The sequence below is a fragment of the Cavia porcellus genome, unplaced genomic scaffold (assembly GCF_034190915.1).
Source record: "Cavia porcellus strain 051 isolate PalLab524CR breed Dunkin Hartley unplaced genomic scaffold, mCavPor4.1 scaffold_30, whole genome shotgun sequence".
Lineage (NCBI taxonomy): Eukaryota > Metazoa > Chordata > Mammalia > Rodentia > Caviidae > Cavia > Cavia porcellus.
This window is the reverse complement of record NW_026947513.1, coordinates 4,821,835-4,849,451: the sequence shown is the minus strand read 5'-3', so window position 1 is coordinate 4,849,451 and position 27,617 is coordinate 4,821,835. Positions and strand designations below refer to the sequence as shown.

Here is a 27,617-nt window from a genome sequence, read left to right as displayed (position 1 = left end):
GTTTTCCCAAAGCTCTCAGTCCCATTTTGCTGTCATAAGTCCCACAAAGGTGAGCACACCCTTAGCTGTCTGTCTCTGCTGCCTGCAGAGCGTGAGTCCAGCACTCCGGGTACTCCTGTCACTCCAGTCCCCCGGGCTTGGAGTCAAACTTGGAAGAAACATTCTTCTCCAGTCATGTGGGTGCTGCAGGATAGGTGTAGGATATCAAAGCCACCTGATATAACAGAGAACACAGAGGTGTAATTTACCCAGTACCAAGGTTACGTTGTCTTCAGTGTTTCCTTTGAGCCCCTGGTCTCAACACTCTTGCCAGATTTTATGCTCTATTTCTGCTGCTGAACAGAGAGACCAGTCTCTATCTGGTCATTGTTATTGTTTTGGTTTTTTCTTGTTTTTGTAGTTGTTTGTATGTCTCTTGTTTTTTGGGTTTTTTTCCCTCTAAAATAAAATTAATAAAAAAACACTTTAATTAATTCTTTGTAACATTACCTAATGATTACATGGTATTTGATAAAACACGAAAAAGTTAAAATTTGATATAACCGTGTTTTTAAAGTAAAATACTTTTCTTTCTTTTTTTTTCCAGAAACCTTTCAGGGAATTTGTTTTCTTCATTGTCTCAAGGAACTTTCGATTATCTTGGCTCATTGCGGTCTTTGTAAGTAAGAATTTTTTGTGTTACTCAGCATCTATTCATTTTTGAAAATTTAAAGTGCTGCTTTGTAGTTTAAGGGATTTCATGAGGAACATCTTAAGAGTTTACAAGAATGAGACTTACTTGGGAACCTGTATTCCCACTGACAAATACACAGTACATCTCAGTAATGCCTTTCAGGCTGGGATGACCATTTGCTTCTCAGAATCTTACATCACTCTAATCTAGCTTCCCAGGAAATAAAATGCTAATTGTTTCTCCTGTTACATTTTCAAATCAGTAAATGTTTTTGTTGTTTCACTAATTAAGTCCCTAAAGTGTAAACTATCCTCCTGATGAAGAACTTATAGTGAACAATATTTTATACTTTAAGGATTTAATTTTATCCAATAATCTCTGTCCATTCTGAATTCATATCTTACCACTGATGTTTTTAGGGATGTTTACTGAAGGCCTACTTTATGAAGCTGGTATAAGAGCCTGTTCACACAGCTCTGGGAAACTTTATAAGGATTGGTTAATTATTGTCCCCGGACACAATTTTGTTAAGTCACTTTTTGGTGTGACCCCATATTTCCAGATAAACCTCAGTCTATCTCGAGCTATAAGTTACACAAACTTCTGTTGGAATTGCTGTTCAATTTAATGTTTTCAGTTTTCCTCTGTGTTGTGGGATTGAGAAGATCAAGCCTTTTTCCAAGGAAAAATTTCTCCTTTGTTGAGAGTGTATGTTGACTTCGTTCCTCCCTCTTTCCCCCTTTTTCGTGGGGGTGAGGAGTCAAACCCAAGGCCCGGCCCATGCCATATCCTTGTCCCTTCCTCCTCCTTTTGCAAATGTGTCACTTGGGTCTCTTTAGCAGCTTCTCCTCACCAGTAGTTGGAGTTAGCAGTTGAGTCTGTCATCTGGCTGCTCTCCATCTTGCAGGGATGTGTGTGTTGTAGCATCCATCGGGTCACTTTTTCCAGTGCTGCTATTTCTGTCCAGAGTCCTGCTTATGAGTGGAAACAGCTCCTTCTGACACCATTACTGGGCTCATTCCTCTAGGTTTTGATATTAATTGCTCGATTGTAGTCCTGGGGATTAAGGCTCCGGGCCTTTCACTTAGTTACTTCCCCAGCCCTTTTTATTTCTGTTTATTTTGAAACAGGGTCTCACTAAGTGACTCACTTGCCCAGATGGGGTTCAGATTTGAGACCCCCTGCTGCAGCGTGGCAGTGTTGAGATTCCAGGTGTGCTCTGCTCACCCTGTCTTTTCATTTTGTGTTGGTGCTGGGGATTCAACCCAAGATGTTGCACACATCGGGCAAGTGCTTACTACTAAGTTACATCTGCATCACTTCTCTGCAGTTTAAGACATAGAATCGCAAAGGATAACCTTGACTTTTTAAGGTCATGTGGAGAAGGAATATGGAAAGTATTTTCTGTAAGATGAGAAACATAGTCACTGTTTTCACCTGGCTACCCAGAAGATGGAGATATAGATAGATAGTGAGATAGATTGATTTTTTTTTTTTTGTTTTTTTGTACTGCGCAATCAAACTCATGACCTTGCATTTGCCAGGCAGGCTGAGGTGAATCTCCGGCCCCTGTTGGTATTATTTTAAGATTTGTTATCTCTTTGCTTCCTTTCGCCAAACTAGGGAGTTGATCCCTAGTCAAATGCCCTGACAGTGTTAACATGCAGATGTAGGGTTGTTGTTGGCACTTTGTTGATTCATTTTTATGGAATGTTTTATATTTTATTTTACTTATATTTATGTTTTGTTCCTCCTGTTAATGTCATATCCTCCATATTGCCAGGGAGTAACAACTTGTTATGTTTTGCTAGCTGAATTTAGCATAAAATATGAATAGTCAATGCTTAGTGAAAAGAATGTTCAGGAAAGTATTTTATATATATCTAGACTCTGTGTGTGTAGCCTTTCAAAGGCCGTAACAAAGCTTTCTGTTTCATCTAAAGACAGTATTATTTTCTTCCATATTAAGTATGAAATAGTCTGATTTTTGTAATTTTGAACTGCTGTGTCTTTATTAAATTTGTAAATCTGGTGCACAGGAAAAATTTTCAGAATTAGTTTCCAGCCTAGAGGACCCAGACAGTCTTGTCAGAGGTCTAGAATACAGCAATATAAAATAGTCCTTGTATTGCTGTGTGTTGCTATTTCACTGCCAAAACAACAGGAAAGATTATAGGCATTTAGACCAGGAATATGGTAATAATGATACTGAAAAATTTAGGAAGACTTTGCAATTTAAAATTATTGCCATGTGCTTTACGATAAATGGATGCAGGTTTGATGGACAGAAAGAATGGGGATTTGAGATTGCAGAACCTTGGGGTTATGGAACTGGCTGCATAGAAGAGAAAATCTGATGCCTTCTTTTTTTTTTTTTTTCCATACCAACTTGGGCTAAAATTAGATCAGTGGGTAAGAGGGTGGGGCCCGGCACTCCCGTGCTGGGTCCGTGGACGGGAGGCCATAACTGGTTGATGGTGTATGCACAGGCATGGTGGAGAGGAGCATTGCCGTTCTGGACCGCAGAGAAGAAACCATGTGGAACAGCAGTGCAGCTTCCTTCCCTTCCCTGTCGTCTCTAACGTGTGTGTGTTACAGAGAGTTTCAGACTGAGTACCTTCTGTGTGACTGTAACATCCTGTGGATGCACCGCTGGGTGAAGGAGAGGAACATCACCGTACGGGACACCAGGTGTGTCTACCCTAAGTCACTGCAAGCTCAGCCCGTCACAGGCGTCAAGCAGGAGCTGCTGACATGCGGTAAGGAGGACACCGAAACCAGGGAAGTGTTACGGTATTTCCACTCCTAGTGTGTTTTTCTTGACTAACTGTTACTCTTAGAGGGCTAATAATACTAGGTTTTGCCAACATTAAGCCAACTGGACTAGAAAGCAGCATGCTTTCAATTGGTCTTCAATATAGGTGTTCTTAGGTTCCAAACAGCTTTATGAAAAGTAATTTCAAAGAGTTAGCGTAGATACTAAGATTTTCTATTAGAATAAGTCAGGAATTGTTGGGGATTTAGCTCAGCGGCATTAGTGCCTACCTTGCAAGAGTGTGGTTGTGATTTCTATCCCTGGTACCAAAAAACAAACCAAAAAACAGTAAGTCAGGAACTGTTCTTAATAATAAAATTTCAAGATACACATGTTTGTTGATGGAAGTGTGAACTGATGTAATCTTGTTTTGTTTCTTTAATTTTGTGTAACTAGGGATCAAATCAAGGGCCCCCCAAGTGTGTTAGGCAAGCACTGTACCACGGAGCTATTCCTCCACCCCCAGTGATAGAATTGTTTTGAAGTGTATAGCTCAGCAATATGTGTTGGTGTTGTCAAAAGGATGATACAGTTAGATCATGTAACTCGATGGCTTAAAGGTATTTCTTTGAAAATGATCACATTGAAAATTTATGTATAAGCATGTCTTAAATTCTCAAAAATAGAGGAATGCTCTAATTCCTTTTGGTACTTCCATTCATTGAAGTATTATGCAGCTCTTGAAAATAATGATTTTGAACAATATCTAAAGGCATGAGAAAAATAACATATTTACTGTGAGCTATGTCAGAAAGCAAAACAAAGCACAATCTGTAACCCAATCTATACAATGGCAGAAGGAATTTCAGCCTCATATTTGTGTTTGGAAGTAAACAATTATTTTTCCCTCTTTTTCTCATTATCATTATTATTTCACAAGTAAAATATATTCACTGAATAAAAATTAAGATTTCTGTAGGGAAATAAAAAAATAAAAGAAGCAATGAAAGCTCAAGTACACATTCTTATCATTCATAAACAGCAGTGTTGAGACCTTGATGTTATCTTTTGTACCTTTTGCTTATAGTGTGACAAAAATGTCATCGTATTCTAGGATATTTTGTAACCTTTTAAAAGGTGAGATGATGTAAACTTACTTCCTCATCACAAAGTACATGCATAATGATACATTGTGCAGTTGTACCCATAATTTAGCAGCTTATTACTGCATATTTAGCTCATTAATAAATTCTCACTCTGTAAATAATGCAGTGATTAATTTCTTTGTGTATATTTTTGCATGTTTGCTATTATTCTTTAAGATATACTACTATTAAAAATAGAATTTTGTGTTACACGAATGAACTAAATAATTTAAAGGCTTTTATTAAGGTTGCTGTACATTTTTGCATTATGTATATTTAAAATCTTTCCCTTTTATTTTTCTGGCTCAAAGGAAGTATGTCATCCTTTGCTAAAGTGATCATAAAAGATAAAATTGGTTTTTTTGCTTCTTTTTTAATGTTTTAAATTTTCTGCTGTGAATATGCATTACCTTTACATCCAGAAACTAATATTTTAATCAAAGGTACTGTAATTTATTTTCAAAAATGTGTTTTAAAATGGTAAATGCTAGTATTTTTCACTGGTTCCATTTTTCTAGATTTAAGTATTGTTATACAGTTTGTTCTTTTAGTTTGTTTCTGTGATCATTTCATAATGGTGATGATGCTATCAAAAAGGAAGAACTCTGAATGCTAGAATTGAATATGAAATTGTTTCATTTTAATTTTACTTCATTTTGTTTTTATCTGTTGCTGATGGTTTGGTTTTTGTTACTGTAACAAAATACCTGGAGCTGGGTTACTGTATATCAAAAATACGTACTTTTAACTGACAGTTTTGGAGGCTGAAAGTTCAATATCAAGTTGTCTTGTGGGTTTTGCTTCTGGAGAAAGCCTCATGGTGGTGACTTCATGGTAGGAACATCCATTGGAACGAGTCAAGCAGGACTGGCAGCCAGAGAGCAGTGTGAGGGTCAGGCTTGGCTTAGTAACAGTCTGTTCTGCTGCCAGGAGAGCAGCACGTCCTTCCGAGGAAAGGACCCTCTGTGCAGACAGGGCCTTCCTCCAGGCCTCACGTCTTACTTCCATCACTGTCTACCTTGCCAGCTGGGAATAGGGCTCTAACCCCAGCCCTTGACGGCTGGACCTAAACCAGCACCCTACATAACTCAGTAACAGCTGTCTTAGTGTTGGTGGTAGAACGCTGCTTACTGAAGTGCACTGTGCTGTTTTTATAACTTTACACAGGATTTGTGTAATTTTTGAATTGCAGCACATGAAAACGTGTCTGCTCACTAAGTCTGTGTTTTGTTGTCTCCTAGATCCTCCCCTCGAGTTGCCATCCTTCTACATGACTCCATCCCACCGCCAGGTGGTATTCGAAGGGGACAGCCTTCCCTTCCAGTGCATGGCCTCCTACATTGATCAGGACATGCAGGTGTTATGGTACCAGGATGGGCGGATAGTGGAAACTGATGAGTCCCAAGGTATCTTTGTTGAAAAGAACATGATCCACAACTGCTCGTTGATTGCCAGGTAAATTTTTTTAGATGAAGAATTACCTCTGGTTTTCACTTCTCCTTTTGGAGTTTTATTTAGTTGGAATTCAAATTAATACATTAGCTTGTTGCATTTAGAAATCACATCTAGCATTTCTCTTTCCTGATTGTTACTCATCTTTCCATCCAGTTTCTTAAAATTAATTACTTAATTTATTTTTTGGTATCAGAATCAAACCCAACGCCTCACACTTACGAGGCAGGCAGTGCCATTGAACTACCTCCCTGGCCTTTCGTTCCAGTTTTAGAAGAAAAAGTTTAATGTAAAATAGAAATGTTTTTTAAAAATGGAATGTTCAATACTTTCAGAAGAAAAATGTGAATTTTTAGTACTAAACTTAATTTCCGATTGTTTCCTACTACATATTTACTATTTTTTCTCAGGGATTAATTGATTTTTGCTATTTAGTTTTATGATTAATATTATGTTTAGGACAATTCTCCCTGCCTATGAATATAAAACAATGTAATATCTGAATGCTCAGTCCTGATTGGTGTGAATACCAGTTAATTTGAATGAATTTTATAAGCTGTAGAAGATAGACTTAAAAATATATAAGATATTATCACACACTACTTATTTTATTTTGGTAGCTCCTTTACTTAAAGTAATTAAATATCTTCCCTCCTTTCTCTCCCTACTTCCCTTCTTTTTGACCAAGTGATCTATCTCTCTATCTCTCTACGTCAGTATTGGCCTGAATGCCTGTTAGGTTATAGCTGTAGTTTGTAAACTGCCAGGACAGAGACTCTGTGAAAAATATTGCCAAGAAACTAAAGCTTCTGAGTTGGAATTTAAGTCTAGATACTTCTTGAATAGAATTTTCTTACTTTTCCTGAGACTTCTTGTTTGTTAGAAACATTTTTCTCTATCTTCTGTCATTCATTCTAATATAATGAATACTTTTAAATCTTTGCCTGATATTTCCAACCCTATATGCACTTAGGGTCCTTTTTTGTTGTTTTTCTTTACAATATATCTTATATTTTCTTGTTTTTTTTAAAAATGTTGTTTACTTGTCTAGTAATAATGTTGGGATATATCTTGTACAGTACTGTAATATCCCCAATACTTCTTTTTGGTGAGCAAAATCTAAAATATTTACTCTCTGACCTTTGAAGAAAAAGTATGTGGACTCCTAACTCTAGATTCTGTCTTATCCTCCCCAGGACAGCTGATTTTTGTTTGATCAGGCAGTTAACTTGGCAAAACTTAAACTCCATTTGGCGGCAGCAGAAACCTCGGTGCCTGCCCTACCTGTGTGTGTAGTTCAGGGTCAGTAAGAGATGTGGGTGGATGTTGTGCATACAAGTTTGGGTTTCTAGCAAGATTCTTTCCTACCTCTGTCCACTGATTTTTCAAGCCAATAAATTGTTATTTTCTGTTTCCATGGAGACTACCTTTGGGCAAAAGCCAGTAAAATAGTCCCCAGGTTGCTCCCTGGTTCTGATCTGTTCTTCCTGTATCAGTTCCTCTTCAGGGTCTCTCTGCCCCTCTTCAGAGTTGCTAGCTGGAGGAAGGATGGCTTGTGATGAGTTTACTCTGCAGCCACCAGAAACAGAATTCCCTTACTGTGGGATAAGATTAATTGTTAGGAATTCTATATTCATTATTACAGTATTTTTCATTGTGGTGATAATTTTATAGGCATGTATATATGTCAAAACTCAACAAATTATACACTATTTTGCATATATATCAAAGTAAATCTTTAGAAATACAATAAGCCATTTTCTACATAAAAGAACCCAATATATTTTTAATGAAAACAGTCCCTGTGACTCCAGAGTACATAAATTTACTTTATAAATCTGTTTTTGCAGGGCATACTTAGTCTAAATTCTTTATAGCAGTACGTAACAGTTCTGAGGACAGCAGTTTAACATTTTTGTTGGAAGAAACCCTTGACTAAGGTAGAAATATCTCACATAAAGACTGAAATTCTTTACTCAAAGTCCAGAATGATACAGAAGTTGTAACAGAAGAAAAAATATGTTATTACTGAATTGGGAAATGTGAGATAGTTGTTGATTCCTCGTGTCTTTAATCTTTTTCTTCAGTAAACATCAGTGGTTGTAGTTTTCTTAGAAGATGAAACTGAAGCTTCTTCTTTCTCCCTAACTGTCCTGAGCTCTTCCAAACTGCTGCCAAGCGGATTTGTGGAAATTTTATTTCAGTGATTGCTTTTAGACATTGAAAGTAATGCTAAAAGTTAGCACAGAAGTTTTCAAAATTGACAAGGGTTTCGTTTACCCAGGCAGGAACTCACATGCCATGGCACTCAGCCCACACAAGTGCCATGTAGGGAGCTTCCAAGTATTTGCGGAAAGCTCAGCAGCGACAACCTTGGCTGGACACCGTGCACCTTGCATTCAGCAGTGTGCAATGTCAAACAGACCAAGCTTCCTCCTCCCTTCTGATGGCGTCATAGTGTGCCATGTGGGCTTCTGGTAATCACAGTGGCTAAAAGGGCCTCTTGTGTGAAAATCATTCTGGAAGAAGAATGACTGTCACCGTCTGATCTGAATCTGAGGTTTGATAATTTCTAGACCTCTGAACAGACCCACACATCCCATTGAGAAGTTGTGGTTATATAAAAATGAAATTTATTATTATAAGATAGCATTTTATTTCAAATTCATGTTATTCAAATGGTTCCTAAGTTATTGAGACAGAAATACACAATTTTGAGGTTTCGTTTAGTGGTTGGAAACACAGTAGAAAAAAGTTACCTCGCCAGTGAAGTCTCTGAACCCAGAAAACTTGGGACCTGGGGGTTAATGAATCATTTTCATTGGCAAAACATTTCTTCCTGACTCATTACAACCAAGTAAGTTTCCTTCCTCATTCATTCTAAAGCCACTGTAGAATGTTTGTAAACTTTGGGTTATTTAAATTATTATCAGATTCTTTTTGTCACTTCATCTTGATAATGTTTATTGTAATTATTGACTTTTTCTCACTTAGTAAAGATAATAATCATTTTCTTTAGTGATTTACAACATAACAGATACCCAGAACATTTGGTGCTGTCATCAGTGATTTAGGAGACCAAGTATACATTAACATCATGGCATAATTTTCTAAGTTAATTAAAGTGATACGTACTTGATTTCTAATTATTTCTTATCTTTTATGTCTGTATGTCAGGAAAGCTTAGTGTGGGGCCTGTCGGAGAATAAAGGTTAACTGAAGGTTCTAACAATTGCTCTTTACCTGGTAGGTTTAGTGTTAGAGAATTATGACTGCATCTCAGAAATGGGGTTTCCTGGGCGCTGTTTAGAAATACAGCCATTTTATTAATGGAAATGTACTTTTATGTGGGATCTTCTTTTATGAAAGCATTAGTTGATCATTACTGAATGTTGTAGAGATTTTATAGGTTGTTTTCCTTTCCCAGAAACTATTTTACCTGAAATGATTTCTCAGTTACACAATTCAAAATAGTGCCACCCCCTCTTCATGCTTGGCTGTTTTGCTGTGAATCTCTGATAAGGTCGAGAAGATTTGGAGACTTCTGCGAGCTTTGCTGCAGCTAGTGCTGAGATGCTGGCCGTCCCAGCCTCCAGTGCTCTGTTGTTCTCTTGATGGCAGGAGAAGCCTCGCACACTGTGTGCCATTGCCCTTCACTCGTATTCCTCTCCCTGCTCTTACTGCGTTGGAAGCATCTTTCTCCTTGGCTTGGCTGGCCATGGGAGGACTTAAAAAGGAGGGGTCACGGTTTTTTAATTCCTCTGTCTAGCAAGTACTTGGTTCACCACGATTCATTCAGATGTATTTGCTAAATGAATGACTGAAACCCATAGCCTTCCTTCTTGCCTAATCATGTTCTCTTTTTTAACATCTTTTTTTCATGCAGTGCCCTAACCATTTCTAATATTCAGGCTGGCTCTACTGGAAACTGGGGCTGTCATGTCCTGACCAAACGCGGGAACAATACAAGGACTGTTGATATTGTGGTGTTAGAGAGCTCTGCGCAGTACTGTCCTCCAGAGAGAGTGGTAAACAACAAAGGTGATTTCAGGTCAGTGATACAGAACGTACTCAAAAATTTTTGCCCAAATTCTTTTTATCCTCAGAGGCATTTAGTTGGATGCCCATCCTCAGTAACAAAATTTGAGAAAACGGGCACATATCCTAACATCTTGTCTACAGACTGTCCGTTAGAATGATAGTTTCAGAATGCTCTATGGGCATGTAAAAAAAATGCTTGAACTTTATTTCAGACCTCTTGGTATAAGAGTCTCTGGAAGGCATTTTTAACAAATGGCTTTGTAAATGTAAGCTAAAAACCACTACTTTAAGGAAACATTTTGGTGAAAATAATATAAAATTCAGACAGGGTAATGGTACTATCTTGTTGTTCTTCAAAGATTCTTTTATGGATAAACTTGGGGAGATTTTCTGTTGCTAATCACTTAACTGTCCGCAGTTGTGATAGCATAATTAGAAAATACACTTACTTTACTTTCTTCTATTCCATTCTTCTGGAAATTAAGTGACAGGACTTTGGAAAATGAAAGCCACTGGGTAATCTGACACTTGGGGGAAATCATTAAAATGTCAAGGGAATTTGTCAGAATTGTAGAAAGGTAAACAAATGGGTTAATTTTAATTTTTAGTGGAAAGTTTAGAACTTTTGAGAAGTAACAAGTTTTACCTTAAACTCTTAAAAACTGCATCTTAACAGTGCTTTAGTTATGTTATCTCGATATTCTTCATATTCAGAGATTTTAATAATGAGTTTATAGTTGATGTAAACAAAGGGGAACATATTCCTTTTTTAGGCAGTGTAAAGATTATTTAATGCCAAGTTTGCATTGTCTCTGGTGGATTCTGTTGCCACTTCTGTGCAATAATCCCAGTGTTTTAAGAGTAAGAAAACCCTCTGATACTAATCTTTCCAACCCAAGAAGAAGGAGCAATAATAACCTCATTAATTCACATGTATCTTTATTACTTTTTTATTTTTTTAAAAAATTAAAAAAAAAATTATTCTTGACTTGTGCATGTGGAAATCAGCATTTATTTTCACCAATGGAAGTCTTATGTGTACCAAATATTAAGCTATGTTTATATTGCCTACTTTAAACATGAATAATATTGGTTAATTCTGTTATACTCAGCAACTTCTGTTAAATAGTCATAACGTGTTTTTTGTTTATAGTAGATTGTCTGGTTTATAAAAATAGAAAAATCTAAATATTTTACCAATTTACGTATTATTTATCTTTTGGCACTCCTTAAAATATACAATTAAACTCTCACTGCATTAATAATATTGAATTGTAGTGCTTGATCTATTTATATGGTTTTGATAATAAATTCTGTTTTGATGTGAACAATACTATAATTTAGTGCCTGCTGTGTTATGAATCAGCCATAACTTGTATTGAAAAACACTTAATTTCATTTCCACATTTGGAGAAAGAGAACTCAAATAACAAAGGGGTAGCTTTCTCTTACCCCTCAAAAGGTGATAACTTATGCCAACAGGTTGTGTTGTTTCTGGTATAGTGAGTAGCTTTTCCCTCATAAATTTTGTTATTTGCAGTGTTTGGATGTCATTAAGGCCTTGGCCACACCCAGAAATTTCCTAGAAGGCCTCCGAATAGAATTGTACTGTGAGCTATAATAAATGTCAAGGTCAGTGTGTAGCTGTAGCATATGGGAAGAAGACACAGATAGGCTCTAGGTGAATTCAGAATTAGGCTTCTTTGTATCAGAAGGCGTCACACAGTTTATTCTTCCAGCAGCAGCATAAGGACAGCAGTTTTTGTACAGTGTTTCTGCCAAAGGAAGCCACTGGAGACTTGGCACCCGAAGTTTTTGCTAGGGACTGATTATGTAGCACACACCAAAATTGTAGTTTCTCCAGAGGGCAGTAGGTGTTCAGCACTTGCCCTAACAGATTAAACAGCAGAAACTAGCTGTACCAGTTAACTGTCTCTGGAATACAGACTGGTCCTAAAGTTCCCAGACAACCACTGAAGAGCCAGGTTTGAAAGAAGGACCTCTTTTTCCTGTACATGTACCAACCGTACTTCTGCAGAAGGCCCGCTGATCATAGTTGGGGAAAGTCTTCCCTTACGTTCCTAATGGTTTCATGCACCAACAGTATACCAACAGTTATTAAGGAAAAACACAAGAAGACCACCAATTTTGTTTTTATGAATTGTTTTTGTTAGTGTACGTTTGCGATTCATAATAAATGCATTCATCCCCAGGATGGATGCATGCACATGTCCCGTGTCGATTCTTTCTTCTTGCCCTCCCCTTCCCAGCTCTCCCCGTCTCATCCTTACAGGTCTGTACCTGTCTTTCTTGGTTCCTGTTAGCTACCTTTTATTTTTCTCCTTAAAGTATTACACTTTCAGTTTCTCATATAAAAACAATGCCACATTTCACTTTCTGGGTTTTATTTCTGCCACGTAGCATTGTGGTCTTAAGATGCATCCACTTTTATTTTTTATTCTGCTGGTTGCAATGACATTTCTGTCTTCATGGTGATATTTAGAAAGCTTTATAATTTTATTCTGCAAAAATAATTGTGTCATAGTATTGAAATACACTCAGCTGGTAGGCTTACCACAGGGTCATCCATGTTAACTTTTTTTTTTATTTAAGGAGAAAAAGGGGAAAGAAAAGCAGAAAAAGGGTACAAGTTATACAGAATTTCAGAAAAAAAATAAACAATAGGAAATCACTAGTTACTGGATTACAAATTGTCATCTTAGAAATATTTGTTCAAGTTACAAAATTAAATTATATAAAGTGGACATTCAAACAGTGGGACTGCAAAAAGTTCTGTTCAATGATCCAACAAAACTCAGTAATATCATTGTCTATCTTATACACTTAAATATACATGCAGTTATATCATTTAGAGCACTTCCTTTTCCTCTCTTTTGTACAATGACTATTACACATTTTGGGTTTTATTACTCCCACGGTTCTTACTGCTTTTTTGGAAGAGAGTAAAACCAAATGTGACAGAACAGAGTCGGTCAAATCAAAAGGGTGGGCATAATAGATAATGTAAAAGCATAATACAAGGTGATCAACAATGGTTACCATAATGCCTCCCGCTATCTCAAATAGAATTACTTATATCATCAGTTATAATAAAATTGAACAAAACAATAAAGAACGAAACCAACAAAACCAAAACATGGGAAACATTACAGGTCTTCAAAAGTAGATAATAGTCAACGAGAATGGGCATTATAATGAATCCCACTATCTTCACAGCTGTTGCCTAAACTTTCGAACCTGGTACTATCAAACAAAACAGAATAGAGGAAAATCAGTCAAAACAAGATGGTGAGAGAAATACAGGGCTTCAAATCAAGTTAATAGAAAATCAAAGTGGGTTACTATAATATATCCTGCTATTTTTTAAATTTATTTTCCCCTTAATTAAAAGGATAAAAATAAAAAAATAATAAAATGGAGATTGAGATAAAAGAGGGCATAACAACAAAACAGTGCAGATCAAAACATAACCATTTAAGCAAAAAAAAAAAAAACCCTGTGGCCTTTAGTCTTCAGCGACTCATGCGTTTGTCTTGATTTTTCTCTGTGGCTCTGTACATGTATGGATTGGATTTTTTCCTTGGTTGTTGCGGTACTTGCTTTATCCCCATCATTCCGGGTTTTCTTACCCAGTTTTGTCCTCACCTCTGCAGGTGGCCCAGAACCTTGGCAGGCATCACTGCCCATCTGCAGTGCACCCGGAACACCCATGGCAGCGGGATCTATCCCGGGAACCCGCAGGATGAAAAGAAGGCTTGGCGCAGGTGTGACAGAGGTGGCTTTTGGGCAGATGATGATTATTCTCGCTGCCAGTATGCAAATGATGTCACTAGAGTTCTTTATATGTTTAATCAGGTAACTAGAAAATCTTTCCATTTCTTTGACGCTATGAATAAATGTGGTATTCATTTTTTTAAATAAATACAAAGCAAAGTAAGGTTTTGGTGTAAATATTTCCACTGATTTATTTCTCTGTGGGGAATCAGGTTCTGTACAATGTCCCTCTTCCCTTCCAGTCACTACCTGACTTTCCGCCTTTTTTGAATACTTCTGTCATGTGCACCCACCAGACAAAAATTCCAGCCACTCGTCCAGTCCATGTGGAAAGCTGCATCTGGGGTTCCTTTCAGATTCCACTTAGCAAAAGTGAGTCCTTCCAGTGCTTGCAGGACTCACATGCCTCCGACTATCTGTGCTTCTCCTCACCGTTTTAAAACTTTACTGGACTTTAAGCAGCTGGGAGGTAACTCCTGTGTTGCTTAGTTTGTTAATCCTTAACCCTTTTGCAGTGGTGAGGACTAAGTCAGTGTGTAAGTCAGTAAATTAGCAAACGAAAAGCATTGCTGGCAATAAAGATAAATACTCTATGGCTCCAAGGGAGCTGTTGGTCCCTGCTCAATGGAGTCCTGGGGGAAAGGCTTTCCTGCGCAGTGGGAGGAGGAATGCCTAGAATTTGGAGAAGCAGAGAGGAGGATACCTTGCAGCATGTTTATCAGATGTGTTTCTTTGGTATTGTTATAGTTCCAGTTTTGAAAAAATTTTCCTCAGGATGATTTGTATTACAATTTGAAAAAGCATTTTAAGATTAGGATGAGTAGACACTATTTCAGTGTATCATCGTGTCTTGAAATGTGGAGTGAAAATGTCAGAAATGTTGTAGCCATTTTTTCAAACCACTTTATTTTGCCTTTTTCATGCAGATGCCCCTCAATCTTACAAACGCTGTGGCAACAGCCCGGCAGTTACTGGCTTACACCGTGGAAGCAGCCAACTTCTCTGACAAAATGGATGTTATATTTGTGGCTGAAATGATAGAAAAATTTGGAAAATTTACCAAAGAGGAAAAATCGAAAGAGGTACTCTGACTTCAGATCTGTCAACAAATATTAGAGTCGAATCTGTATTTTCAAATCTTTGCCATGTTTAAACTACATATGCTTTTCAGTTTCCAGATTTATTATTGAGAAAGTTATCATAGTGACCTATGAGTTGCTGGGAATAAAAGTGATTTATCAGTTCTGGAACATTATAAGGCACCATGATGCTATAGAGAGAAGTGTAGTAGAAAGCAGACTTCAGCTTCTGAATTGTGAGTTAGCCAGGGCTATTTATTTTGGCCCCTGGAATGTCCCTCATCTACACAGCCACATGTTCACCCTTCTTAATATGTGTTTTATCACCCACATCTTGTGAACCATGTAATTACTTTTGTAATAGCCTGGGGAAATGAGAGACTATTAAAAGTCTCAAATGGTTGGAATATACAAATTATAAAAATTTAATGAAATATTAATTGTTCTAGGAAATAGATATGTGAACCATGATTTGAACATCATACTATGTATGCCTGAAGTGAAACACGATACCTCACAACTAACTGTGTGTGCTTTATAAATATCAGTTAAACATTGACTAGGATATGCTTGTCAACATGGTATCCATTAGGGGGAAAATTGAGGACCATGGATTATGGAGCTAGCAACAAATAAAAGATTTTAAGGGCAAAATGTGATAATCACACAGAAATGATTTTTAGAGTTAACAGGAATCTAGGTCAAAGCCATGAACTGAAGCCCAATGAAAATTAATTGATTTGTCTGTGGGATGCAGTTCAGTTAAGCAGGGCTGAAAAATAGATCCTCCCCTACTGTCTAGAAGTGTTTTCTGTTGTATCACATTGACTTTTAGTGTATGTGGTAGCACCCAGGCATATGGGTTTTCTGTGAATGCTGACAGAACATTGCAGCTTGGCTGGTGAAATGTGAGGACCGTTAGTTGCACAGCTTTCTAACAAACTGTCCTTCCCTCTGGGTGCAGTGTGGGACACAGCCACTTCTCTGTGCCAAGTTTCTGCAGCCCACGGAAAGTGGTTTGGGTTCTGAGTAGTGCTGTTGCTCCTCGTCACTGCTTATAATCACAAGGTAGCTGTCCCCATGATTGGTTGTTTCTGGATGTGGACTATTTTGACTTACTCAGAGAACTGCAGTGACATTTGGGATGTTAGCATTGAAAAAGATTTTGCCGAGTTACAATACATGATTCTTTCTTTGTTGCTGTGTTTGATGTGAGGGGCTCTTGCTTGAAACAACTTGAAAGAGCAATATAGTGCCCCAAAGTTCAAGGTTATCTCTTCTGAGTATGTGGAATAAACTGCTGCTTTGATATGTTCTTAGGTGGAAGCCTGCTGTGGTACTGCAAATAGATATGGTTGCATGATGTCTTAGTTATGTTTCACATTTCTGAGACAAAAATACCCAACATCCAAAGTTAAAGGAGGGAAGGTTTATTTAGCGCACAGTTTGTAGAGGTTTCAGTCGATCATCAGCTAGCTGCAAGGCAGAGTGGCACGGCAGGCAGCCATCACAGTAGAGAAACAGTTCATGGTGGGCAGAAGGGGCAAAGCAAATGAGGACTGACCACAGCTCTTTCTATCCTTTTTAACTTATCCAGGTACTCAGGGTGGGTAGCACTCACATCTTAAATCCTAGTGCCCTTGAGCCCATGAATCAGTTCCAGCTTCACCTATTCTAGATCCAGCCACTTTTGAAAAAGCCCCACCTGTGACTGCATGAGGCTTTAGGAGGACATCTAAATATATAAGCCATAACAGTGAGTTATTCATTAGCCATTTGCTCTTTGTTGTTTTTTAAATTAGAATGACACTGGCCCTAATTTAACTTCCAGAGTTTGTATGCACAGGTGAGAAAATTCAGTTGCAAAATAGTTGCACGGCTTGGGTTTACTTTTATAGAGTTATAAGTTGGCATTCTTGTGATTTCAGAGTCAAAGAAAGCCGTTCTTTCAAAAGTTTGTGACTGACAGTATGGTAGTGTGTGCCTGTGATCCCGTCCTGTGGGAGGCTGAGGCAGAAAATTACTGTGAGTTCCAGTGCAGCCTGGGTTACGTAGTGAGTGCAAGCCCAGCCTGAAATATGTAATAAGAAAGCCAAAACTAAAAACCAAATCTAACCAACCAACCAACCAACAAATATAAAGAAGCATAAAAACAAAACAAAAAAATGAGTGCTTTAGTTACTAAAAATTTAATTAAAGAACATTGCTATCACTTTGACTAGTTAGCACAGTCATAAAATTAGTTGTTATATTTGGAAGCAAGTGACATTTGCTTATTAAGAAGAGAGGGAAAATACTGAATCATGGGAATAATTATAATATTATCTGTGATATGCTGACTTATTGGGGAACTTTGAAGCTGAATACACGTGCAGGGCTGTGGTATGGCCAGACGTGATTGAACTGAGAAGAAGGATACACTTTAGGGGGCAAGATAGGCCACCTGGAGACTTTCTGGATAGCTATCCTTAATTAGCATTGTCTGTTGCTCTGAGGGGTCCTTGAACCCCTCCTGTTGCGGTTTCCTCCATTGTCCACTCCACTCCTTGCTTGTCCTGATTAAATACGAGCTTCCCAGGGTCAGTCGGTCAGCTGACTAGCAGAGTTATGAGCTCTGCCTAGAGTTTCACTCCTGCAGCCCAAAAGACCATGCTGCGGTCTCATTCCTTTGAGCTTTTGAGGGGTTGGAGGTTTAGGCACAGACCCCAACACTGACTGACATCCTATACAATTCCTTGGGAACTCAAACTGCGGGCTGTTGCTTTCAGGATAAGGATGGTAAAAATCAATTATGAGGTTTCAGACTTCATTTTAAGTTAACTAACAGCGTACAATTGTGCTGAAATGTCCTAAAATTCTTATAGTTAGATGGACACATCATTAATTGAATTGATTGTTGTACTCTGTCCAAAATTAATTCTGCTATGAATAATTTCATAACTAAAATATTGTGAGACACTTGCTTTTTTAAACTATCTAGTCAGTACCCTTACATTCTCAAAATGCTTATTAAAAGTTATCAAAGTGGTATGTTTAGTAGTCTTTTCAAAACAGCAGTAGTCCTTTTTTTTTTGTCTTTTTTGAGATGGGGTCTCGCTACGCAGTTCAGGCTGGCCTTAAGCTCACTTTGTAGCCCAGGCTGGTCTCCAGCTCACAAGGATCCCCCCACCTCAGCCTCCGGAGTGCTGGGATTACAGGCGTGAGCCACCACGCCAGGCTCTCTGTGGTGCGGGGATTGAACTCATGACCTCACACTTGCCAGGCAGGCGCTTGTGCCGCTGAGCTAAATCCCCGGCCCACAGCAGTAGTCCTTTAAAAACAGTTTTCTATAGTGATTTTTCTTGTGAAACAAATACATATCCATTTCAAAACATGAGAAAGTACATGAAAAGTAGATTTGGTTGTGCTTTAGAACGCTTTTATTGTGCTCTCATTTTAAATATGAATGAGACATGCATGTACCTAAGCTAGTTTACTACTAAATTCAGTTAGTATGTTTTTATGTACAGGCTTTTCAAAACTTACAGTTCTTTCATTTATTCATTTTAAAGTAATCACTTGTGTTTTGACAGTTAGGTTTAGTTTTATTTTCAGTATTAATTTATTTTTCTTGATCTCACTTGCCCGGCTTTTCTGTATTGCTCAGCTTTTCTGAGACCCATTGTCTGGTTTTGTGAACGTCCTAGGAGTTAACAAATTTAGCCTGGTTGGAATCACTTGGAGAGTTTGTTAAACAGAAGTTGCTTCCCTGGGCCCGCCTGGTCCCATCCTCAGTTTCTGATTCAGCAGTTTTGAGATGGCTCTGAGACTTTGCATTTCTGATCACTTTCAGGCTCTGCTGGCGAGCGCATCTTTGTCACAGGCCTGGCAAATCACGGTAGCGTCTCCGCTTTCTGTCCTTACCCATCTTATTTAGAAGTTTTTGCTTTGCATTTAACTTTCTGAGAATCTTTTTACTGAAAAATTTCAACCAAAAGTGTCCAAGAATGTTATTTGTATTATGCTATACCTTTCATTTAGCTGAAACGATTTTTAGCGTTCACCTTGTTTTGTCCGTCAAGAATATTTATTTCTTTTCCCCTCTCTCCTTTTTTCTCTCCTTCCCTTCTTTTTTAGTGAGGAACATTTAAAAGCAAAGTTTATAAATTGTGTTTCATCCCCAGTTTTTCTAAATAAAGAGAACTTTAAAAATTTCTGTTATATCATGAGAACTAGCTAAGCTTTCTTAGCATCACCAGGTATGGTGACCATATTCTGTTCTCATTAATTACGATTTCTTGAAACTGTGGACCTCATGTCTGATTACCTTACTAAATTTATTCATACCATTTTGCAATTTCTGAGCTGCAATTTTCCAGACAGCTCATCAGCAAATAATAACATCTATTCATCCATGAAACGTCCCGTTTTCTTCCTGGTTATACATTGTTGAGGGCCTCCAGAGTAGTATGATAAATGTTGGTGATAGAAAACATTAATGAGAACAGTCTAACATATGATCAAGTGTGATTTCTTTGCTTCTGCCAGATGCTCCGGGTCCACACCAAGGTGGGAACTCACTTTGAGATCAGTCTTTAGTTTGATGTTTTTCAGACACAGCTGGACGTGGGGTCTAACCTGTGTGAAAGTTGACTTGTGCTTACAAGCAGTCAGAGAAGACAGGTTTACCGTCCTGCAGTGTGCCCGGGTACCGGCAGGGGCGTTCCTTTGCTGTCTGTCTGTGAGGCTGGATTATCCTTCCCTGCCCAAGGCGGGAGGTGCCTTTGCCCTTTGTACTCTCAGCTCTGTAGTTGGTGCCTTCTGAGGTGCTCCTGTGCCGTGACCTCACCCTGTGTGCAAGTCCAACCTCACCGTTGCCAGAATTCGCCTCCTCCATGTTGCTTACGCTGCTGTCGGGCCCTGGAGGAATCTTTTCTTGCTACCCAAGTCCAAAGTTAAAGTGGATTCCTTTGACTTTTTCAGTTGTTTCAGGAGAGTCATGCAGAGTTCTCGGTGCTCCATATTTCCAGATAGGGAAGCACACTTATGTTTTTGTAGCACAGATAAAAACCAGTCAAAAGCAAAACTGATTTATTTGAGAGGCTTGGAGGAGGCCTTGTGGTTAAATATTTCTGTGTGTGAAAACGTGGCCTAGGGTGTTGCCCATCAAATTATTCCTGTGTTGGGGAAGTAGCCTTCCTCTCGTGCTCCTGGAACTTTTTTTTTTTTTTTTAATAAAAGCAGCTTTGCCTTGAGGGGATGTTCTCTTTTGTGCCCGTAACTGTAAACTTGTCTTTGTTGCCTTAACTAGAAATACATCAAGAACCCCCTTTCCCGGGTTGTAGCTACTCTGCTGTTGGCACATATTTGTAACTTGTCTGTGCCTCTTTTTTCCTCAGAAGTCTATTGCTACATTCTGTTAGTTTAAAAAGAACCATTACTTTTTGGTTAGACTACAAGTCCTTTCTCTAAGTAAATAGAGAACCCATGGAATATTTATTCTGCGCGGCTCTGTCATCAGCCTCTGGCCTCCTTCCCTTCCCAGGTGTCAGAGAGTCACCTCCCTGTGTCACTGTCTTCCTCTTCCGCTGTGGTGGAGCTGGCACTTTCATCTTTGCTGTGCATCCTGAGGATGATCACAGCCAGACGTCTTGTTGAATACTGAGTCTTAACTCATCTAGCTGAGAAGAAGCCTTTTGCAGGATCCCTCGCTACTTTATGCGGAGGGACATAAATATCCCTTTAAAAACTTGGCTTCCGAAACGCAGCCTCAGCATATCTTAAGACTGCTAAGAGAAAACTGTGGCTCCTTTAGCCCAAATATTGGTAACATCCGTTGTGCTATTGCTAATATTCTCATAGTGGTGTTTGGATGGGCCCCCAAACAGATGCCCCAGTGGCTGCCCCAGCTATATACAAATCTGTAATTCTTGATTTTCTGGTTATTGCAATTGACAGAAGTGTCCCTTGCTGCTCTGTGTATAAGTGGTGAAGGGCCTGAATCACTGACCTTTAATCTGCACGCATCCGTTATATATCTGCTAGGTGTGTGAAAGCATGTCTGTCTTCTGGGTTTTGTTCCTTTTAATTTGAATATGAGACAGGACATTCTGAACACTTCTCGTAGAGCTCCGAGCCTCATTATTTTACAAATGAGAAAACTGGATCTCAGAGAAGCTAATGGATTTGCTCAGAGACATCTCGCTTTTGACAGAGTTGAAATCTAGACCCAGGAGTAATTCCAAGCAATATAAATATTCTCTCTTCAATAATGAACACTGTATGCCTGCTACCTTAAAATTACATACCAAGTTTATATTTTGTTTCTTTAATATGATAGTATATCAGAAGTTCATTATTGCATTTTCAGGTGATTTTGACCTAATTTTGGTCTCAATTCCAAACCATGCTAAGAAGAATGTGGAATAGCCTGTCTCTTAAAACCCATGGCACCGAATGCTTTCATTGTTATTCATGTGGTGTTTTCATCTCTTTACTGTTTCATCTTTGATAAAGTGTGCTCACGCGTCTTTCGGTTGGTTACCAGCCGAAGTGTGATGGGGCAAGCACAGGTACCCGACTCCTTCTGACCCTTTTTGTAATCGCCACAGCCTTCAGGGAACGAGACCAAAGAGAAGTGCAATGGTTTTTCATGCTGTTTGCAGCTCTCAAACTATCTTTGTGTGCGCATTGCAGGAACACCTTTTTAGTTCAGTGTCCCTTTTCACGCATTGGTATCCCTCTTGTGTCCTTTGTCTTTCTTTCTTGGCTTCTATGACAGATTCGGAGCTACTTCTCTACCAAGTCACAGAAGCATGCAGCATTTTATGATGATCTGCTCTAGGGAATATTTTGGCAACAAATCCCTTCCCTCAGTCCTTTGCTATTTTGTGTCAAATTATGGGAAAAATGGCTTGCTGTCCTCTGAAACCAGCTCTCCGTGTTCGATCCGTCTTCCAGAGCAGGTGCTTTACAAGGAGCAGTACAAGTGTGTTCCTGTGCTGGCGCTGTTCACAGTGGGCACCACGGGTGTTCATGCATTGGTCCTGTCATCCTTGTGATCCTTCAGGACAGATGAACTTTGCAAGGTTCTGTCACAGCCTCATCAACCACACAGGTTTAAATCTGCAAAATCCATAAATAAATGGTTGCTGTATGAATCTACAGGTATATTTTGTAGTAGTTCCTTAGAGTCAGCAGCTTTATGTACTTTCTCTCTGATTTTTTTCACCAGTGGGAATTTCGTTCCTGATAGTCACAGAGCACATTTGGCTGCTTTACCTCTTTTGTTTGTTTCATTTTTATGAAAAAAACTTGAAATAAATCAAGAATAACAAAGATGTGGTTATTCCCATTTAAAGTGGGAATTCACCAGTCTGATCTCTGTATGAACAGCTGATCAGTGTATTCAGTTATTGATGTATCAGATCAGTACCTGCATTCGCAACTCCAGATGTAAAGGTTTCTGGTAGAGTGGCATTGCCACCACACCTGTTCTTAGTTAGAGGAAATGTACAAGGGTGCTGATAATCCCGTGGGTTATGTGAAATGAGCTGAGTGGAATTCTACAGAGCTGGATGTTATGCTGCTGTTTTGTTTTTTTGACTTTTGTCTTTTTAATTTTGACATAGGGCCTTACTATGTTGTCCAAGTGGGCCTCAATTTTCTGGGCTCAAGTGATCCATTTGTCTCAGCCTCCAAAGTGCTAGGACCGGAGGCCTGTGCCATCACTCGTGGGGAATCTCGTTCTTTCTTTGGCAGTTCATTTTGTTAATGTCTTAGGTTTGGGAGAAACACATCTCAGGACAGTATGAGTTAATTAAAATAGAATGTCTGGGTTAAATTTCTTTATTCACCATCATGTATTCTGCTGGCTTCCTTCATAGCAGTTATCACAGTCTGCGTCGTTTTTTAAAAGTGAAATCACTTACTTGTCTTGTTACTGTCTTCACTAAATTGTAAACCGGAAGATAGAGCATGTATGTTTCTTTTGCTACAGTATCACTACTGCTCAGGGCAGTGTCTGTCTCACATTGACCCTTTGTAAATACAGTCAGTGGACATCATAAATGAACAATTTTAATGCACAAAGGTAAACATAAAGTAAATGGATGTGGATAACTATTGCCTTTCTACCAAGACTTACATAGTAGTGCCTAAGGGTATAGATACAAGTGTATTGTGATAACCCTGCCCTTAGATGCTTACCTTGGAAATAAATGAGGAAATGACTGTGACACACTATGCCAAGGGCAATGCAAAGTTAATGTCCAATTTCTTAAAAACAGAATCAAGAGTGGGGTTGGAGCTTAAAGGAGGCAATCTGGTGGTTCTATTTACATATGAACACACACTTTAGAAATCACTTCCTCTTGAGCCATAAACATTATTGATTTTGGGATTGAAACATTTGAAGAAAAGGAGGAACAGGAAAGTAACAAAATAAACCAAAACTTGTTAAGTGCTTGCCATGTACTGTGGTTTCAGAAACTTTGTGTTTATTTTTGGAACTTGGCCTGCACAGCATTCATAAGATAGCACCACTGTTTCCCTGTTTACCAGTGAGAAGGCTGGAGGTGTGGAGAGGTGCAGTACCCAGGCAGTGGTGCCCAGCGTCTGAAAGGCTGTCTTTACCCCTGTGCTTGCTGGGCGTCCTTCAGCTGTGTGTCTAGGACTGGGGTCCAGTACATTTCCATAGGGCCCTCTTTGTAAAGTGAACTGTGGTGGGGTGGATGGAACTCATTCCAAAACCACCTCAGCCTTCATAACTAGAAATCCTGTGAAGAGTATCAAATGCAGAACAGGCTTGGAAATTGTAACCAGGATCTTCTGGGATGATCAAAAGGCATCTGTTAAAACAGCCGTGGCTTTCTGGTTTGGCACTGGGCTTAATGCCTTTGATGCTTCCTTCTTGATGAGAAGACCAGCTGGCTTGTAAATGCTCTGCTCCTGCCTCTGGAATGTTTTTGCTGCTCCCTCTGCCACTGGTCTCCCTTTCAGGAACATTTGCTTGATATCAAGTGCCCTTGACACCAGTGTGTCTTATGAGTTTATTTTGTGGTGGTGGGTTACACGAGTCACCGTCAGCAGCAGTCACTTAGTTAACTTTTCACTGGCACCACCTGACAGATGTCTGCATCTGTAAGCTAATAGAAAGTGAGCTAATAGAAAGATTTGTTTCATGGCCATGGATCCTAAAGCATTTCACTGAGTCTGGAGGAAGGGTGAAAGGCGTCATTCAGGGTGGAGGATTCCAAAGTAACAAGGTAGAGCGGTGTGGGATTGCACGGTGCAAACAGCAAACTCAGTAGCTGGATGTGCCTGGTGTGTTAAACGTGGCAGGAGATTGAAGTAGACAGTGTGTATTTTTCATTGATAATAGGGTTTGACTTAAGCTAATGCTTATCCAAAAAGAAGTGTTTGTAATGGTTTTCCAGAGGAAGAGTTGAAATCTTTGTATTCTGAGACTGGGTGACGTTTCCCTTCCACTTACCTAATCTGTTTGCCTTCCTTTTCCTCGGTGTGAGGTACCGCATAGCAGTCTTTTCACTGTGACGTAGTGACTGCATGAGTATACTGTTTGGAACTAAATACTGCCGAATGATCGTAACTGAATGGGCTGTTCAATGTGAAGTGCTTGTGGGAATCTCAGGAAAGAATTCAGGCTGAAGGTGTAAATCTCTAGGGTTTCTATCAAATGGCTTCCCTTGGCTTAAAGGACACTTCTTCTTTTTCCCACATGTTCCACAGCTGGGTGATGTGATGGTTGACATCGCAAGCAACATCATGTTGGCTGATGAGCGTGTTCTGTGGCTGGCACAGAGGGAAGCAAAAGCCTGCAGCAGAATCGTGCGGTGTCTGCAGTGCATCGCGACCTACCGGCTCGCCAATGGGGCTCACGTGTACTCAACCGTAAGTGCAACCGCGACCATAGGACAGATACCCCTTAGGGCAACTGTAGCCCACAGAAGACAGGGGCAGGTATTTTTTGTTACTGAAGTACAAAATTTCCTTTTCTAAGGTATTTTACAAAACTGCTTTTGAGTGATAATACGGTTTTTTGGTAACTGGTAAATACTTTCTAAAGCTATAATTTGAATAAGTGTCATCCACTAACCACTCTGCAACAAGAGTGAGAATACTGTTGTATTGCCCTACTGGCAATTAATTACCCATAGTCTAGCACAGTCAGTGTTCTGTCCTGGTCCTAAGGTATGTCTTCAAAGAATGCTTGAGTGTTTTACCCAAGTTTTAATCTCAAAATAAAAATGAAGTGTGCACCAACAATTGCAAAACTATTGGCATAATAATTACTCAATTAAATAGTATTACACATTATTTATGCCATACTCAACTGTTGAAAACCTCTTTGTGTATCGCTTTCTCCTTGTTCTATACATGTGAAAATATGGTAAATATGTGTGTTCCCTTAGCAGTGATATATTTTCATCCATGTTTTTCATTTCCTGATTATTTTAATGGGTTCGTGTGGTGTCGAATAGTCTGTATTTCTACTTGTGGTTTTGTACATTACAATATTATCATTTTTCCATTGATTTCTAAGACTTTTTTAATGATAACACGTTTTATTGTAAGTATTGCCCAATTAATTTTAGATTGCCTTCCCAAATAATAAATAGAATAGAAACCTAGCATGGCTACATTTTGTTATATAGTTTAGGGTACTTCCCGCTCAGGTGCATGACCTTATTTGAGACTTGGTGGTTAAGTCCTCCCTGGCAATTCATTGAGACCCAATTTAAATCTTACCCTTTGTCTTTACCTGGAAGAACTTACTTACATACTGTGTCTGAACCTCAGTGGTTGCTTTTAAAACCTATTTCAGCATATAAAACTGTTCTGGGAGTTATGCATGTACTGTAGCAGTTTGCCCTTATCCCTAGGGGAAGTGCTTCAGATGACAGTGGATATCTGAAGCCTTGGATACAGCATCAAACTCATATATTACCACTTAACAAATGCAGTTTAGTAAAGCTTCATCGTGTGTAATCTGTAACGCAAAGCTCACGTGAATATGGTTTACTCTTGAAAAGTTCAGGAACAAGAGATTATCATCTGTCTTATGTATGATACTTGCCAAATTCTATTTTACCTTTCAAATCTGTATTTTGTATCTTGTCTTCCTAATAGAATTTAAGTACCTTGCACCTGGCTTTTCAAAAGAACTATTCTGTATATGGGTCTTGGAATAGTGCCTTGCCCATGGTTGGGATATATTTAGTCATCATTTAAAAACCAAGGAGAGACAGTGTTGTCCTTAGGATTGATAGTAAATCCTATCGCTTGGTTGGTTGGCAGTGAAGTTTGTCACCGACTTGACACTTGTTGCACCTGCCCTGCTGAGGTCCTGGCACATGGCGGTGTTGCTGGATCCTTCACCTATAGGCTGGTGGCTGCTAGTGATAACAGCTCCCATTGTATCCTTAGGTCTTCTAAGTTCAGCTTACTCTTGAATGGGTTTAAAACTCTGGGGCAAATACTGTTTTCTTCCGGTGATGTCTTCTTTTTTTCTTTAGCCTAATTTATCTAAGTCTGTTTATTTTCTGTTACTTGAGCTAACTAGACCCATTTTCCAAAAAGAGCTGAGGAGGGAGTCTGTGGAAAGCTTGTATTTGTGAAACTAATCCAGAGAGTTTAATTTGACCTCACTGTAAAAGGGAAAATGAATATGGCCCGAAATAGTTAACTTTCAGGTCTATTTCCCAAACGCTAGTGGTTGCCTCTCATTTTTTTTTCCTATTGAGTAGTCATTAAGAGAGTCCACTCATGTTTTTAAATCTAACTAATTTTTAAAAAATGAGACACTTACATTTTTTTTTCAAATGAGAAGCTTCCTGCAATATGACTTTTTATTGTTTTACTGTTTCTGAAGTGATGTGCTAAGACCCAGGACCCTGTGCATGCTAGGCAAGTGTACTACCACTGAGTCACGTCCTGAGCCTGAAATTATTTTCAGTTGACTTCTAATTTATACCTGTCTTTGGATACTTTGAGACTTGTTCCTTTTTTCTTCATCAGAGGTTTTTCATTCCAGGTTCTTATTTTTATTTTTTATTCTGTTCAGGTACCTATATAGTTTTTGTTTAGTAAGAACTTGGACTTTCTGATTTGTCTTCCGTGCGTGGTGACTTGTGTTTGAGAAGTCTGTGATAGTGTCTTTCCTACAGATTTAACCTCTTTCCTGACTCTCGTTTGATTGACTTTTGAAGTATTCACCCAACATTGCTCTGGAAGCGTACGTCATCAAGTCTTCAGGCTTCACAGGGATGACCTGCACCGTGTTCCAGAAAGTGGCTGCCTCTGACCGCACGGGTATTTCCGATTATGGGCGGCGGGATCCAGATGGGAACCTGGACAAGCAGCTGAGCTTTAAGTGCAACGTTTCCAGCACGTTTTCAAGTCTGGCCCTAAAGGTACTTAACGTCCCTTAATCACTTACTACTATTTGCTGCTGTTAGAATATCCAAAGCCTTTTGCTTTGCAAAATAATAACCTTATGAAAAGCTGTTTGGGGTGGGGAGTGAGCAGCATGGGAAGGTTGGCTGTTGTAATGAAGGAGACTTAGCCTAGGAAGACCCTCCCCCCTGACCGACTTTTGTGGGCCTTCAGCATTTTTGCCTGGGGATCCTAGTTGTCCACCCCCAAATATTATGACTGCAGTGATATAAAGAAAAGTA

At 39.0% G+C, this 27,617-nt stretch overlaps 1 protein-coding gene across 2 annotated transcripts in view; it reads left to right on the top strand.

Annotated features, from left to right (window-relative positions):
* Positions 1–27,617, top strand: part of Adgra3 (adhesion G protein-coupled receptor A3) — a 114,646-nt gene that overhangs the window by 57,572 nt on the left and 29,457 nt on the right. For both annotated transcript variants that reach the window (XM_063240526.1, XM_063240527.1), the window contains exons 5-12: positions 587–658; positions 3,272–3,432; positions 5,815–6,028; positions 9,912–10,076; positions 13,741–13,942; positions 14,788–14,943; positions 24,670–24,831; positions 27,150–27,353. In XM_063240526.1, coding sequence (XP_063096596.1) covers positions 587–658; positions 3,272–3,432; positions 5,815–6,028; positions 9,912–10,076; positions 13,741–13,942; positions 14,788–14,943; positions 24,670–24,831; positions 27,150–27,353 — 1,336 coding nt within the window. The remainder of the gene's footprint in view (positions 1–586; positions 659–3,271; positions 3,433–5,814; positions 6,029–9,911; positions 10,077–13,740; positions 13,943–14,787; positions 14,944–24,669; positions 24,832–27,149; positions 27,354–27,617) is intronic.